The sequence below is a fragment of the Xyrauchen texanus genome, chromosome 7, assembly GCF_025860055.1.
Source record: "Xyrauchen texanus isolate HMW12.3.18 chromosome 7, RBS_HiC_50CHRs, whole genome shotgun sequence".
NCBI lineage: Eukaryota > Metazoa > Chordata > Actinopteri > Cypriniformes > Catostomidae > Xyrauchen > Xyrauchen texanus.
Window position 1 is genome coordinate 364,127 of NC_068282.1, and position 13,614 is coordinate 377,740.

Consider the following 13,614-nt stretch of genomic DNA (forward strand, 5'->3'; position numbering starts at 1 on the left):
ACTAAATCATCTCCACTTGTGTAATGGATTACTGTGAACTGTGTGTCAATGATTGACTTACGATCAATAATATGGTAATAAACAATACATTGTATTCTAAAGACGCTTTTATATTGTCTTATCAATGATGAACTCTTCTGATACAAGAATATAATGCATTTTAATCATCTGAATATTTTTTTTTATTTTATTTATATATATATATATATAATTGTTTAATATTTAAAGATAACTATGTATAATTTCATGATTACGTATTGAATTATTGTTATATGAGGGGCTTTCTCAGCAAATAATTAATTAATCACAATTAATTAATCGGGACACCATGTAATTAATTCAATTAAAAATTGTAATCGATTGACAGCACTAGTTTGTACATGTAATCAGAATATTCCTGATAATCTCTTGTGGAAAGACTGCTGATGCTACATTGTATCTTTCATGAGGATATTTATTGATTAATATTCTCTTCCTAAAGTGTGTTTCTGCTCTCAAAACTGTTTTAGTTTGTTTCAGTTATAAATGATCTGTTGCGATTTCAAACAAACTGTCTTTAACCTGGTTTATGTTTTCAGGACACAAAATATATGTGATTGGAATATGAACAAATTGTGATATAAATCTGATTATTTATGTGCATGCCAGAGACAGAGAAACAGAGACAGGGAGTGATTGACAAGGAATGTATGACAGGTTGTCTGATTAACACACTCCCTTTAATAAGAACACGTCTGGACTTGTGACATTACATGTATTGACATAAAGAATGAGGGTGTGTTGAATTTCCATCAGTTTACAGCTCCAGAGAAGACGAAAGAAAACAGATTTACCACTGAATAAAACATTAGATGAGCCGGTTCTCAAATATCCAAAACTTCTGATCGTGTGAAACTGTCAGTGATGATCTAAACACACCTGCATATCTGAAAACTGTCTTTAATAGAAGAGTGAGAGAGAATGTTCATTGTGTGTTTGTGTAATTGGTTAAACTGCTGAAGTCGCAGGTGAAACTGAACTTTCAGGTTTGTGTTGATATGATCGAAGCCTCTGATTGGTTGAGACGGCAGGACAGGGTGTGTGACAGGATTAACACCTTCACTCTCGCTCACACCACACTTTCCTGTCCAACACAGGTGAGTGACTTTATCAGCGTACACTTCATGCTTGTGTGTTATTTCTTGTGTATTTGGAATGTGTGTTTTATTTTTCTGTGTTCACACTAAAAGTGTCTGTAGCTGTAACAGGTTGAGTCTGATGTTCGCAACATCAAGGTCAAGGGTTCGATTCTGGTGCTGATGAAATGTACACTTTCAGTGCATTAAATGTTGTTTTGGATCAAAGCGTTTGACAAATAATAAAAATATAAATGTGGGTCAGATGAACGGCTCAGCAAATTACAATTACAAAAACATTGAAATGTGTAAAATGAAATGGCATATGTGTCCAGCAGATGTTCTGTACATTGTGTGCGGCTCACAGAACCCTAATTGATGTCAACAGTGTTATAAATGTATTTGTGTTGAAGTCAGTCAGTGTGAGATGTGAATGATTGTTCTGAGCAGATTGACAGGTGTGTGTGTGTGATCATCAGGGTGTGTTCTGTTGTAATTAGTGTTTGTTGTGAGGGTTTGAGGGGGTGTTTGCTGGTTAATCTGGATAAGTAACATCAGGTCACACCCAAACTAAATGACTCCAGATATGAGAACACACGACATCTGCCACAAATATGCATGGGAACACACCTGCAGCACAGTTAGCATGAATGTGCTAAAGACAGAAATAATGAATGAATTATTGCTGATGTTTTCACACAGTGCTGTTTATTCTAGTCCACTCTAAACTGCTGTTTCACCTCACAGAACGCTGCGATCCAGCTGTAAAACTACACGACATCATGGCGACTCAATCTGGTTAGATATTCTCTCTCTGTGTTTGGTTATACTGTATTTGAGTATATGCACATACTGTATGTACACACCAATCTCACAAAACCCTTCAAGGACAGCTCACATTCACCCTGAAATCAGAAGCTAGTCATTTTATTTTGTATAAAGTCAATTAAACTTATTTTCAGGACTATATGAAGATTGTTTTTTCTTTTGATTTTGGGCATGTTTCCATGATAATCACACACACTGTATGATGTATGTTGATGTGTTGACTCGCATGTGTGTGCAGGTGCAGACTACGGCAAAAAGAGAACAGTGTTAAAAGACAGCAGCTGGATCAAACGAGCTGCAGAAGAAGATGAACCTGTCGAGTATGACACACAAACACACACACGCACACACACACTCACACACACACACACACACACACACACACACTCACACACACATACACACAAACTCACGCACACACACACACACACACACACACATATACACACACATATACACGTACACACACACACACACATATACACACACATATACACGTACACACACACACACATATACACGTACACACACACACACACATATACACACACACACACACGTACACACACACACACACACACACACACGTACACACACACACACACACACACACATATATACACACACACTCACACACACACACACACACACACACACACACACACACACACACACAGCATATGATGTAAACAATAATATAAGTGGTCCTATAATAAATTCTATTGGTTGTTTTGTAGTTATGATCCTAACTTTGGTAAAGCAGTTCTGGGTCGCCTGAAATCAACAGATGATGCAGACAGGTAAGAAATTAAATACTCTCATAGTCATGGAAACCTTGAAAATATCTGGAAATTATAATAAATATAAATAATATTCAGATAATTAAAATGCATTACATTATTGTGCCTGTGGAGTTAAAGTTACTGTAAGTGATTTCAGCGTTCTAAATCTTTCCTGTGACTGATCGGTTGAATTAGCCACGCCCCCTTATTCCAAAACCCGGCCCTCCAAATACACTTTTGAGACTGAAATTGATTAAAAGAGCAGCATTTTTTGTTCCTGTGACGTCAGATTCAACAGTGGCACAACAGCGCCCTCAGCTGACAACACTATGAATCACAGCCTCAATGATCCGCTTCAAATACAACACTATGAGAACAAGCAAAATGATTGACAGGTTCACAAAGTCTCCAGCTGTCACAGAGAGCAGCGAGATATCTCAGGACTCTTATTTCAGTAATATCTTTAAGGGAGTGGGAAAATGTTTTGCATACCTCTCCATGGAAAATTGCTTAAGCACCATTAAGCATTTATAAGACAATACAAACAGTGACTTGAGGCTATCGTGTTGTTTATTAGCATATTATTGAACATAAGCCAATCACTGGCCTACAGTTCACAGAAATCCATTTAGCATCAATCAGTGTGAGATTTATAATAAGGATGTACACCTGCGTCAGACAGACACTTTTGGAGCGTCTCATAAACATACTGTTTTTAGGTCGCTGTGTCATGTTAAACGTACTTTAATACTTAGAAAAACACATCTTGAGATCCGTAAATGGAGATTTGTGCTCCATCAATCTGAGTTTGAACGTTAGATCGTGTTCTCGTGTGGTCTGCTGAAGGGTTGTTTTGTTCTCTGTATAAACTGCATGTTGTCTGTACAGCTGGAGTTTCACTTACTGCCCCCTGGAGGAAACACGTGGTACTACAAGCTTGAGTTGCTCAGGAATCTTTCTTATTGTGGTCCGGGGACAGGATTAATTGTGTTAATATGTTTAACGGGTTAATTTCATATAATAAATCACACTGAATTAATGCGTTCAATCAACAGCCCTAATATATATAATTTAATCCAGTAATTATGACCAATTGAAAAAGTGAATTGGTCAAAATTTGTGTGAACCCTGAAAATTATACAACATACTGTATATTGTTCATTATTTGTGTGTTTGTGCATTGCTGGTCTTCATGTACTCATATTAATTGTTAGTTTGATGTGTTTTAACTTTAGTAAACCAGTGGAGACCAACCAAACCCCTCCAGTGAAGTCTGGGACACCCGTCAACTCCTTAACCAAGAAGTACTTTATTAAATACATTCATTTATAACAAACAGTAAATACTAACAAATGTTCAGCATCAGTTTTGTCATGTGATCTATCTATTTCAGATTTGGTGGCAGTCAGGATCTGCTAAATAAAAGCAGGTTGGTTTCAATTAAGTGTTTTCTGATCTCCTCATTTCTCTCTATTTCATTAATGCTTACTTGATTTGTGTTTTTCTGTCAAATTGTAGCATCACCACAACAAAGACTAAAACCACTGTAAACACCCCGACTACACCTTCTAAACCACCAGTGCCGGCCAAGTGAGAACACACACACACACACACATATATACACACACATATACAAACACACACACACATACACACATACACACAAACACACACAAAAACAAAAACACACACACACACACAAACACACACACACACATACACACACACATATAGACACACACACATACACACACACCCCCACACACATAAACACACACACACACACACACATCATTAAACTGCATGTGAATGTATGACACATGTGACGAGTGTATCGTTGCAGGAATCCAGCACTCAAGACGTCACCAAACCCGTCCAGTTTCACCGCTCGAGTGTTTTCAGGTGCAAACACAAACAACAAGACGTAAGTTTAATGAAGTCATTAATGATTTTAAATCTCCTATGGTATTAGGTCACACACACACACACTGTCTCTCTCTCACACACACACACACACACACACACACACACACACACACACACACACACTTACACAAGAATGAACTGGTGAGACTATGACTCAGAGCTTTTTGTAAAAAGAAAGAAACAATGAATCAGACATGTCTGTGTATCTCAGTGAGTATTGACATATTAGCATAAAATCCCCAAATAAATTCTTCAGGTAAGAACTGTTTTATGGTTATTAATTTGAACAAGGGTTACACATCTGACACATCTGGTCAGAAGTGTTTTTCAGACACCTGAAGATGTCTCTCACACGTCATGTTTGTGTCTGACAGGTTAAGTCCGGTCAAAAGATCGTTCGGTGAGAAGTTTCCAGACGTCACAGTGTCACACACTGCCAATGGGCAAGTCATGTTCATGTTGTGATCTCTCAATATATGACTTTATATATGTCATCTCAATCTTTAATTGTTCTTCATATTTATAATAGACCAGATAAAACCACCAGTACTGGACCCTCGTCTCTGGCCCCAACAGCTGCCGTGTAAGTCTTTAATTCCAGCTCGAACACTAACTTTAAGACCAGCATGAATCTATGTGCTGGTTTATGCTGGTTTGCTTTTGGTGTCTGTTGGACCAGCAGTATCTTTACAGTGATGCTGGTGGACTATTCAAGTCTTGCTGGTTTCATGTAGCTATAAAGTCTGGTAGAACACCAGCAGACCAGCGTCTGAACCCAACACATGCTGGTGAAATATACAGGCTGATACTTCGTCTGAATTCTGAAATGTTGTCTTGTGTAAACAGTGTACCACCATCACCATCATCATCATCATCATCATCACCTGAACCCTCGACCAAAGTCACGTCCGCTCACACGTAAGAGATTTCAGTCACACAAATCAAGATACAAACATTATGAGCTACATTAGGATTGCTGGTGCAATTAATTAGATATTATTTATTGATTGTGCAATAGTGTAAAGAGTGCTGTGATCACAACACCTGTGAGTCAACCAGCTGTGAAGATCTCAACCAGGTAAAGGTCAACAGGACACGTTCCTCATAAGCAGATTCCTTTATAAACATCAAACATTCAACTGTTGCAACTCAATTTGTTTCTTCCTGTTGTAAGAAATGAAACCGTGCCACTCTCTACTAAATCCTCTGTGCCGGGATCACCTGCGCCACAAACTGCCCCGTAAGTCTGAACGATCTGATCAAAGAGTCTTAAAGGGACAGTTCACACATAAATAATATTTCTCTCATCATTTATTCACCCTCATGTCATCCCAGATGTGTGACTTTCTATCTTCTGCTGAACACACATATATTTTAAAAGAATATTTCAGCTCTGTAGGTCCATACAATGCAAGTGAATGGTGACCAGAACTTTGAAGCTCCAAAAAGCACATAAATGCAGCATATTAGTAATCCAGTGCTTTAATCCATGTCTTCTGAAGAGATAGGATAGGTGTGGGTGAGAAACAGATCAATATTTAAGTAATTTTTTACCATAAATCGCCACTTTAACTTTCACTTTCTTCTTCGCCACCTAAACTGTTTACTGTTTTGCGATCGGGTCCAAGTGTTTTTAACTGTATCGTATTATAACTGCTTCACAAACAATCTGATATACGCTGAAGACACGTCCAGTTTCCAGTATCATCCTGTACTGAAAAGCACATTGCCGGAAACACATCTAACGGCCAGAGACGTCCATCCATCACACGCGTTCATACACCGCAGATGAGCGAAAGAACGCATCCGTGACGTGTTTGTGCTCAGCAAGCGGCAGCAGCTGAATGGCTTAACTTGACACGTGTCTTTTAAAAGCGGCCTGAGATCGTTTGTGCATGTTTAAATACAAAGATAATTTCAAATAGTCCTGATGGTTCCCCTTTGGTGTTCAGGAATAGTTATCCCACAGTTATCCCACAGTAGGCCTGTTCCTTCACTCTCAGTTGATGAACTGAAGCACCAGTGGGCGGGGCTAAGGGTGCGATGATGTAAAGTAGGCGTTGGTCATGAATTAATGAGCCCTTAGTGATGTAGGGAAGTCGCGGATGTTTTTGGAACTTACATTGGGGATTATGTTTCAAGTTCATAAATTTACAGTATGTTTTTATAGCACGAGCTCAAATATGTTAAAACATCAAGGAAAATTTGATTCCTCATGACATGACCCCTTTAAATATTGATCTGTTTATTTCTCACACTCTGGAGTCGTATGGATTACTTTTATGCTGCCTTTATGTGCTTTTTGGAGCTTCAAAGTTCTGGTCACCATTCACTTGCATTGTATGAACCTACAGAGCTGAAATATTCTTCTAAAAATCTTCATTTGTGTTCTGAAGAAGAAAGAAAGTCACACAAATCTGGGACGACACGAGGGTGAATAAATGAGGAGAATTTTCGTTTTTAGGTGTACTGTCCCTTTAAACAGTCTGAAATTGCATCTGTGTGTTTGTTATTTTAAACAGTGAACCATCGTCACCAGCTCCCTCAACAACATTCAACACTTCTACAATGTAAGACATTTTCAATATGCAAAACAAAGAATCAAACACACACACATATACACACACACAAATATACACACACATATACACACACGCACACACACACATACACACACACACGCGCACACACACACACACACGCACACACATACATATACATACACACACCTACACATATACACACACACACATATACACACACGCACACACAAATAGACACACACACACACACTACACCCAGACTCTCACACACACACACACACACACACTCACACACACACACACACACACACTCACACACACACACACTCACACACACACACACTCACACACACTCACACACACACACACACCCACTCACACACACACACACTCACACACACACACACTCACACACACAGAGACACACACAGACACACACACACACACACTACACCCACACTCTCACACACACACACACACTCACTCACACACACACACACACACACCCACTCACACACACACACACACTCACACACACACACACACACACACACACACACTCACACACACACACACACACTCACACACACACACACTCACACACACACACCCACTCACACACACACACACTCACACACACACACACACACACACACACACACACACACTCACACACACACACACTCACACACACACACACACACTACACCCACACTCTCACACACACACACACACACACACACACACACACACACACACACACACACACACACACACACACACACACACTCACACACACACACACACACACACACACACACACTCACACACACACACACACACACACACTCACTCACACACACACACACTCACACACACACACACTCACACAGACACACACACTACACCCACACTCTCACACACACACACTCTCACACACACACACACACACACACACACACACACACACACACACACACACACACACACACACACACAGACACACACACTACACCCACACTCTCACACACACACACACTCTCACACACACACACACACACACACACACACACACACACACACACTCACACACACACACACACACACACTCACACATGGAGAAATGATCATTAAACTTGATTTCTTCATGATGCAACAGTGTAAAGAGCACGACTCCTGTGATGCAACCCGCAGAGAAGAGTTCAACCAGGTCAGATCTTCAACAAATCTCATTTCCTTTGTCAATAATCAGCTTCTGTATCTGAACTCCTGATTCATTTTGTTGAAAGGAATGAAAGCACGTACTCCTCTCTGACGACGTCGACTTCCTCAAAAACGTCTGCTAAGTAAGTGTGTGTGCGACAGGTGAAGTGCACGTGAATCTGAACGGCTCATGATGTCTGATGCATCTGATTCTCTGTTGAAACAGAACGACCATCACAGACGTCCAAACATCCTCTGTGCTGCTGGAGGAGACTCGAACTATTAAACCTTCAGAGAGATACTCACAGAGCTCAAAGCTCAGGTAATATCTATTACATCAAATTTCATTTCATGTGGAACTTTATACATGATGATGATGATGATGATTATTTATTGAAGTGATGTCAGTGCTTCATCAACTTACACGAGTCCGTCAGCTGTGACTGTAAACACACGGAAAGGCTCCAGTTACAGGTGAACACTCACGTCTGATACTTTATAACGTTTGCATTGACAAGCTGTGCATTGAAATCACATTTGTGTGTCAGTGCTCCGCTGGACGACCTTGCTGACACATTATTCCCAACATCGTCTGGAACTGTCCAATCACAGTAAGATACTGTAACACCGAGTCATTGAATTATTGTATGTATGTTGCTGTTCTGCTGTAAATGTGAAAGTTTGTTGTTCTCAGATCTCAAGTGAAGTTCATTGATAATCAGAGTCCTGCTCCGTCACAAACGCTCTATTCACCTGCACAAACAACACTGATACAAAATAACAGGTGAGAGTCACACAGAAACGACTCAAAGCTTAAATATACCCGTCAAAGTCTTTTAGACACACACTCTTTATTATTATTAGCTTATTCCTTTTAGAATAAATGTCAAGTCAAAAAAGAAAGCTATAGTGACATATATATATATATATATATCTCATGATGCTTCTGACACACTCGTCTGTTCTTTATCATCTCGCCTTCACTCGTCTGTCTAATCAGAACTCAAATTAAAACAATCAACCTTTGAAGCAATTTACATATTAAATGCAGTTTTGCCAGCATTGAAAAGTGTATTTTTTATGAATAAAACAAAAAACCAACAACAACCTGCACACAGAAAAATAACAGCATAGCACTGCATTGTGGGTTATAATGTGAAATACCCATAAGCCTTTGCGCTTGAATAAGTATGCATGCTTTGGGAATGTATTGGGGGTACAAACATTAAAAACAAACAAACAAACATGTACAAAAGTTTTTATTCAGACTTAATAGAAGTTTTAGTTTAATTAGTGTTGTTGTTTTGTTTTTAAGTCACCATTATGTTGATTAATGTTCTCTTGAGCACCTCAGACCTTCTTTATTATTATAATTAGGGCTGTCAATCAATTAAAATTTTTAATCAAATTAATTACAAGGTGTCCCGATTAATTAAATCGTGATTAATCACATATACAAATATTTGCTGAGAAAGCCCCTCATATAACAATAATTCAATATAATGATGAAATAATGATACACAGTTATCTAAATATATATATATATATATATATATATAAATTATTCAGATGATTAAAATGCATTATATTCTTGTGTCAGAAGAGTTCATCATTAATAAAACAATATAAAAGCGTCTTTAGAATACAATGTATTGATTATTACCATATTATTGATCATAAGTCAATCATTGACACACAGTTCACAGTAATCCATTACACAAGTGAATTATTATGAGGGCTTGTTTAAGGACCGTTAATGTACACCTGCGTCAGACATATATATATATATATATTTAGAAACAAGCCACATAGTGCCCAATACTACAGATATATTTGACAATAATGTAAGACATTATATTCATCACATAGTGCAATGCTTTGGAGTTGTTGGAGGTACAAAGAATATTTAAATAATATTTCAAGTCTTTACAAAAAAGTGCAAATTGGGGCTTTATAGACATACATTTACACTTATGTATTACAAACTTGGCAAGAAAAATAAACAGATTAATCAGAAAATATGAATTTAAGTTATCAAATCTGTGAAAACCAAATTAAACATCTTTATAAAGCAAAGAAAAACTAGTTCAAATAGAGGAACGTACAAACAAACAAACTTCATCTACAGCGTTACAGAAGGAGCGGATCTATTTCAGCAGCATGTTTCTTAAATAAAGACTGACGGGGTAAAAACAGTGCAACACCTCCTTAACCTTAATTAAATATGTATGAGGTAAAGACCGTACACCTGCTGTCGTGTCTCGGTGGGTTGCGTCATAAACATTATGTTTAGGTCACTGTGTCGAGTTAGCAACACATTCTCACACCCCAACTCGTCACATACGGACGCTCGGGCAGGACCCCTTGGCGTCGCTTATCGACGCGCCAGGTGTACCTTTGGCGTCGTTTTACGACGCGTCCGGTTTCGAAACATAAAAAACCGGTTGGAGGGCCATTGTAGCGTATTCCTTTTGATTTTTATTGATCGCGGTCTCGACTCTCGACCCGTTCGCGGCGTGAGCTTACCCGAGACGTGACATTTCAACGCTGCACGCTCCGGTTCGCGCAGATACATGGAAGTCTATGGGACCGCCCTGCGCGTCGAAAAACGACGCTAAAGGTGTACCCGGCATGTCAATATGCGACGAAACCGCCCGAAGCGTCCATATGTGACGAGTCGGGGTGAGAACGTGTTGGAGTTAAATATAGTTTAATACTCAATCTTTAAACACATCTTAAGATCCCTTAAAGATCGCATTTGCGCTCCATCAACTATTTTGAACGCAAGAAATTGTTTTCTTCACTGTATAAACTGTGTGTTGCCCACACAGCTGAAATTTCAATTACTGCCCTCTGGAGGAAACAGGTGGTACTGCAAGCATTTCTCAGTTAAGCATTGCGATTAAAGTGCGTTACATTTTTTAGCACATTCATTTTTGTCAAATGAATCGCACGTTATTAACGCGTTAAATCGACAGCCCTAATTATAATATGACCTTCCGGTCAGTCCATTAGTGTTTGAGTAAAACACGAGCACATGCTCTGTGATAGCTGGAACACAAAAGTAAAGGTCAGACTGAATATCTGATCCTACCTCATAAACAGCACTAAACATGTCAATAGTGATGCATTACACATAAACACATAAAAGCAAAAACAGTAAAGGATATTTCTATATGACTGTTTGATGTTTTTGATGAACTTACAGAATAACAGTTGTTAATAAGACACACACAGATATCAACTCTCGAAACACAACAATAGTGACGATTAACAAACATAAAACAGTAAAAGCTGAACATTAAAATACAAGTGTTTTGTCTTAGACTGGAACAAAAACAACATCAAAATAAACCAGCAAATAGTAAAAAATCAAAGTAAATTCTTCCTGCCGCAGTGCATGCTGGGAACATGTAATTTAACAGTAATATGCAGCTAAACTGCAGTTACTGTAGCTGGCAATAACAGCTGTTCATTTCAAGAACGGTAACAAACCGTATGTTTACAGTGTAATGCTGGCCACCACAGCTGCTGGTAGTTTACTGTTTTTTACAGTGTGGTAGTGTATAGGGATATTATATCTTCCTCTATATGTTCTGCAGGTCTGTCAGTAGTCGGGACGTTTGTACAGTGTGTGGTAAAGCCATCGCTGGAGCTCCAAGAATGATTCTAGAAGAACTCAAGTTTCTCTGTCACACGACCTGCTTCAGGGTAAAACTCATCCTCACTCACTGATGCTCGAACACGCTTATGTGCATGTATTTACTGTCTGTCTGTCTGCCTGTCTGTCTGTCAGTGCGCAGTGTGCAACTGTATTCTGGGGAATCTGGAGGCGGAAAGAGTCTGTGGGTTCATCGGGACCGAGTGAACTGCTCAACATGTTATAGTAAAATCAAAGGTACACACGGTGCTTTACTCTGATCATGTGTTAAAGTCACTCACCTGTTTAATAATGTCACGCAATCTAAGTATCATCTAATGTGTAATAATTCTAGCACATACACCACCATACATCTTCATTATTTGTATTTTTCAGGCCAGTGGTACGCTTGAGACGGCGGGATATGAAGATAAACGGAGATCGATTTACTCAATCATAGAGGAGAAACTATTCAACAGATTTTTATAAACTGATCCAAATATTTGTGATCAGAAGTGGCTTTGATGCTAGTTATGAGAAACATGTTTAAAGCATGTAAAAAGTGATCTTCACATTATTCATGGGCAAAGCATTAATTATTCATGAGCATATACAGTATATAGAAATATATAAATTTAACCTGTTCTCTTAATTTCAAAATGTGTAATTTTCATTCATGATATGTAAGTACATAAATTATATCCACACCGTAAAATGATTCTATTTCTGCATTATAATTAAATGTTTTAATCCACTCATAAATTACAACAATCATTCTCTAATCTATTAAATGTTGACAGTACATGTTATATTAAAGAGGTCATGACCAGTGTTGGTGTCGTGCATTACTAATTACTGGCAGCTGTGTCTCAGGTGGTAGAGCGGGTCGGCTGCTAATCACAGGGTTGGCGGTTCGAATCCCGGCCCACATGACTCCACATGCCGAAGTGTCCTTGACACTGAACCCCAAGTTACTCCCAATATCAGACTAGCACCTTACATGCAGCTCTACCATTATTGCTGTGCGCGCGCGCGTGTGTGTGTGTGTGTGTGTGTGTGTGTGTGTGTGTGTGTGTGTGTGTGTGTGTGTGTGTGTGTGTGTGTGTGTGTGTGTGTGTGTGTGTGTGTGTGTGTGTGTGTGTGTGAGTGTGTGAGTGTGTGAATGTGAATCTGTGTGTGTGTGAATGTGAATCTGTGTGTGTGTGAATGTGTGTGTGTGAGTGTGTGAATGTGAATCTGTGTGTGTGTGAATGTGAATCTGTGTGTGTGAGTGTGTGAGTGTGTGAGTGTGTGTGTGTGTGAGTGTGTGAGTGTGTGTGTGTGAGTGTGTGAGTGTGTATGAGTGTGTGAGTGTGTGTGTGTGAGAATGTGTGAATGTGAATCTGTGTGTGTGAATGTGAATCTGTGTGTGTGAGTGTGAGTGTGTGTGTGTGTGAGTGTGTGTGAATGTGTGTGTGTGAGTGTGTGAATGTGAATCTGTGTGTGTGTGTGTGAGTGTGTGTGTGTATGAGTGTGTGAATGTGAATGTGTGTGTATGAGTGTGTGAGTGTGTGTGTGTGAGAATGTGTGAATGTGAA

At 39.1% G+C, this 13,614-nt stretch overlaps 1 protein-coding gene across 2 annotated transcripts; it reads left to right on the forward strand.

Moving 5' to 3' along the window:
* The first annotated feature begins 829 nt into the window (after window positions 1-829).
* On the forward strand, window positions 830-13,191 carry LOC127646795 (uncharacterized). 2 transcript variants are annotated; one of them, XM_052130700.1, is made up of 23 exons: window positions 830-1,136; window positions 1,863-1,913; window positions 2,182-2,263; window positions 2,681-2,743; window positions 3,961-4,029; window positions 4,119-4,154; window positions 4,244-4,315; window positions 4,569-4,649; window positions 5,026-5,094; window positions 5,181-5,234; window positions 5,498-5,569; window positions 5,670-5,729; window positions 5,826-5,891; window positions 7,174-7,221; window positions 8,354-8,404; window positions 8,484-8,540; window positions 8,624-8,719; window positions 8,797-8,871; window positions 8,946-9,008; window positions 9,092-9,181; window positions 12,000-12,108; window positions 12,194-12,295; window positions 12,434-13,191. In XM_052130700.1, the coding sequence occupies exons 2-22, from the start codon at window positions 1,898-1,900 to the stop codon at window positions 12,263-12,265; spliced, it is 1,401 nt and encodes a 466-aa protein (XP_051986660.1). In that variant the 5' UTR covers window positions 830-1,136; window positions 1,863-1,897; the 3' UTR covers window positions 12,266-12,295; window positions 12,434-13,191. The 2 variants fall into 2 exon arrangements, with proteins under 2 accessions (XP_051986660.1, XP_051986659.1); XM_052130699.1 differs by lacking the exon at window positions 830-1,136 and having other exon boundaries at window positions 1,146-1,913.
* Window positions 13,192-13,614: the final 423 nt, after the last annotated feature.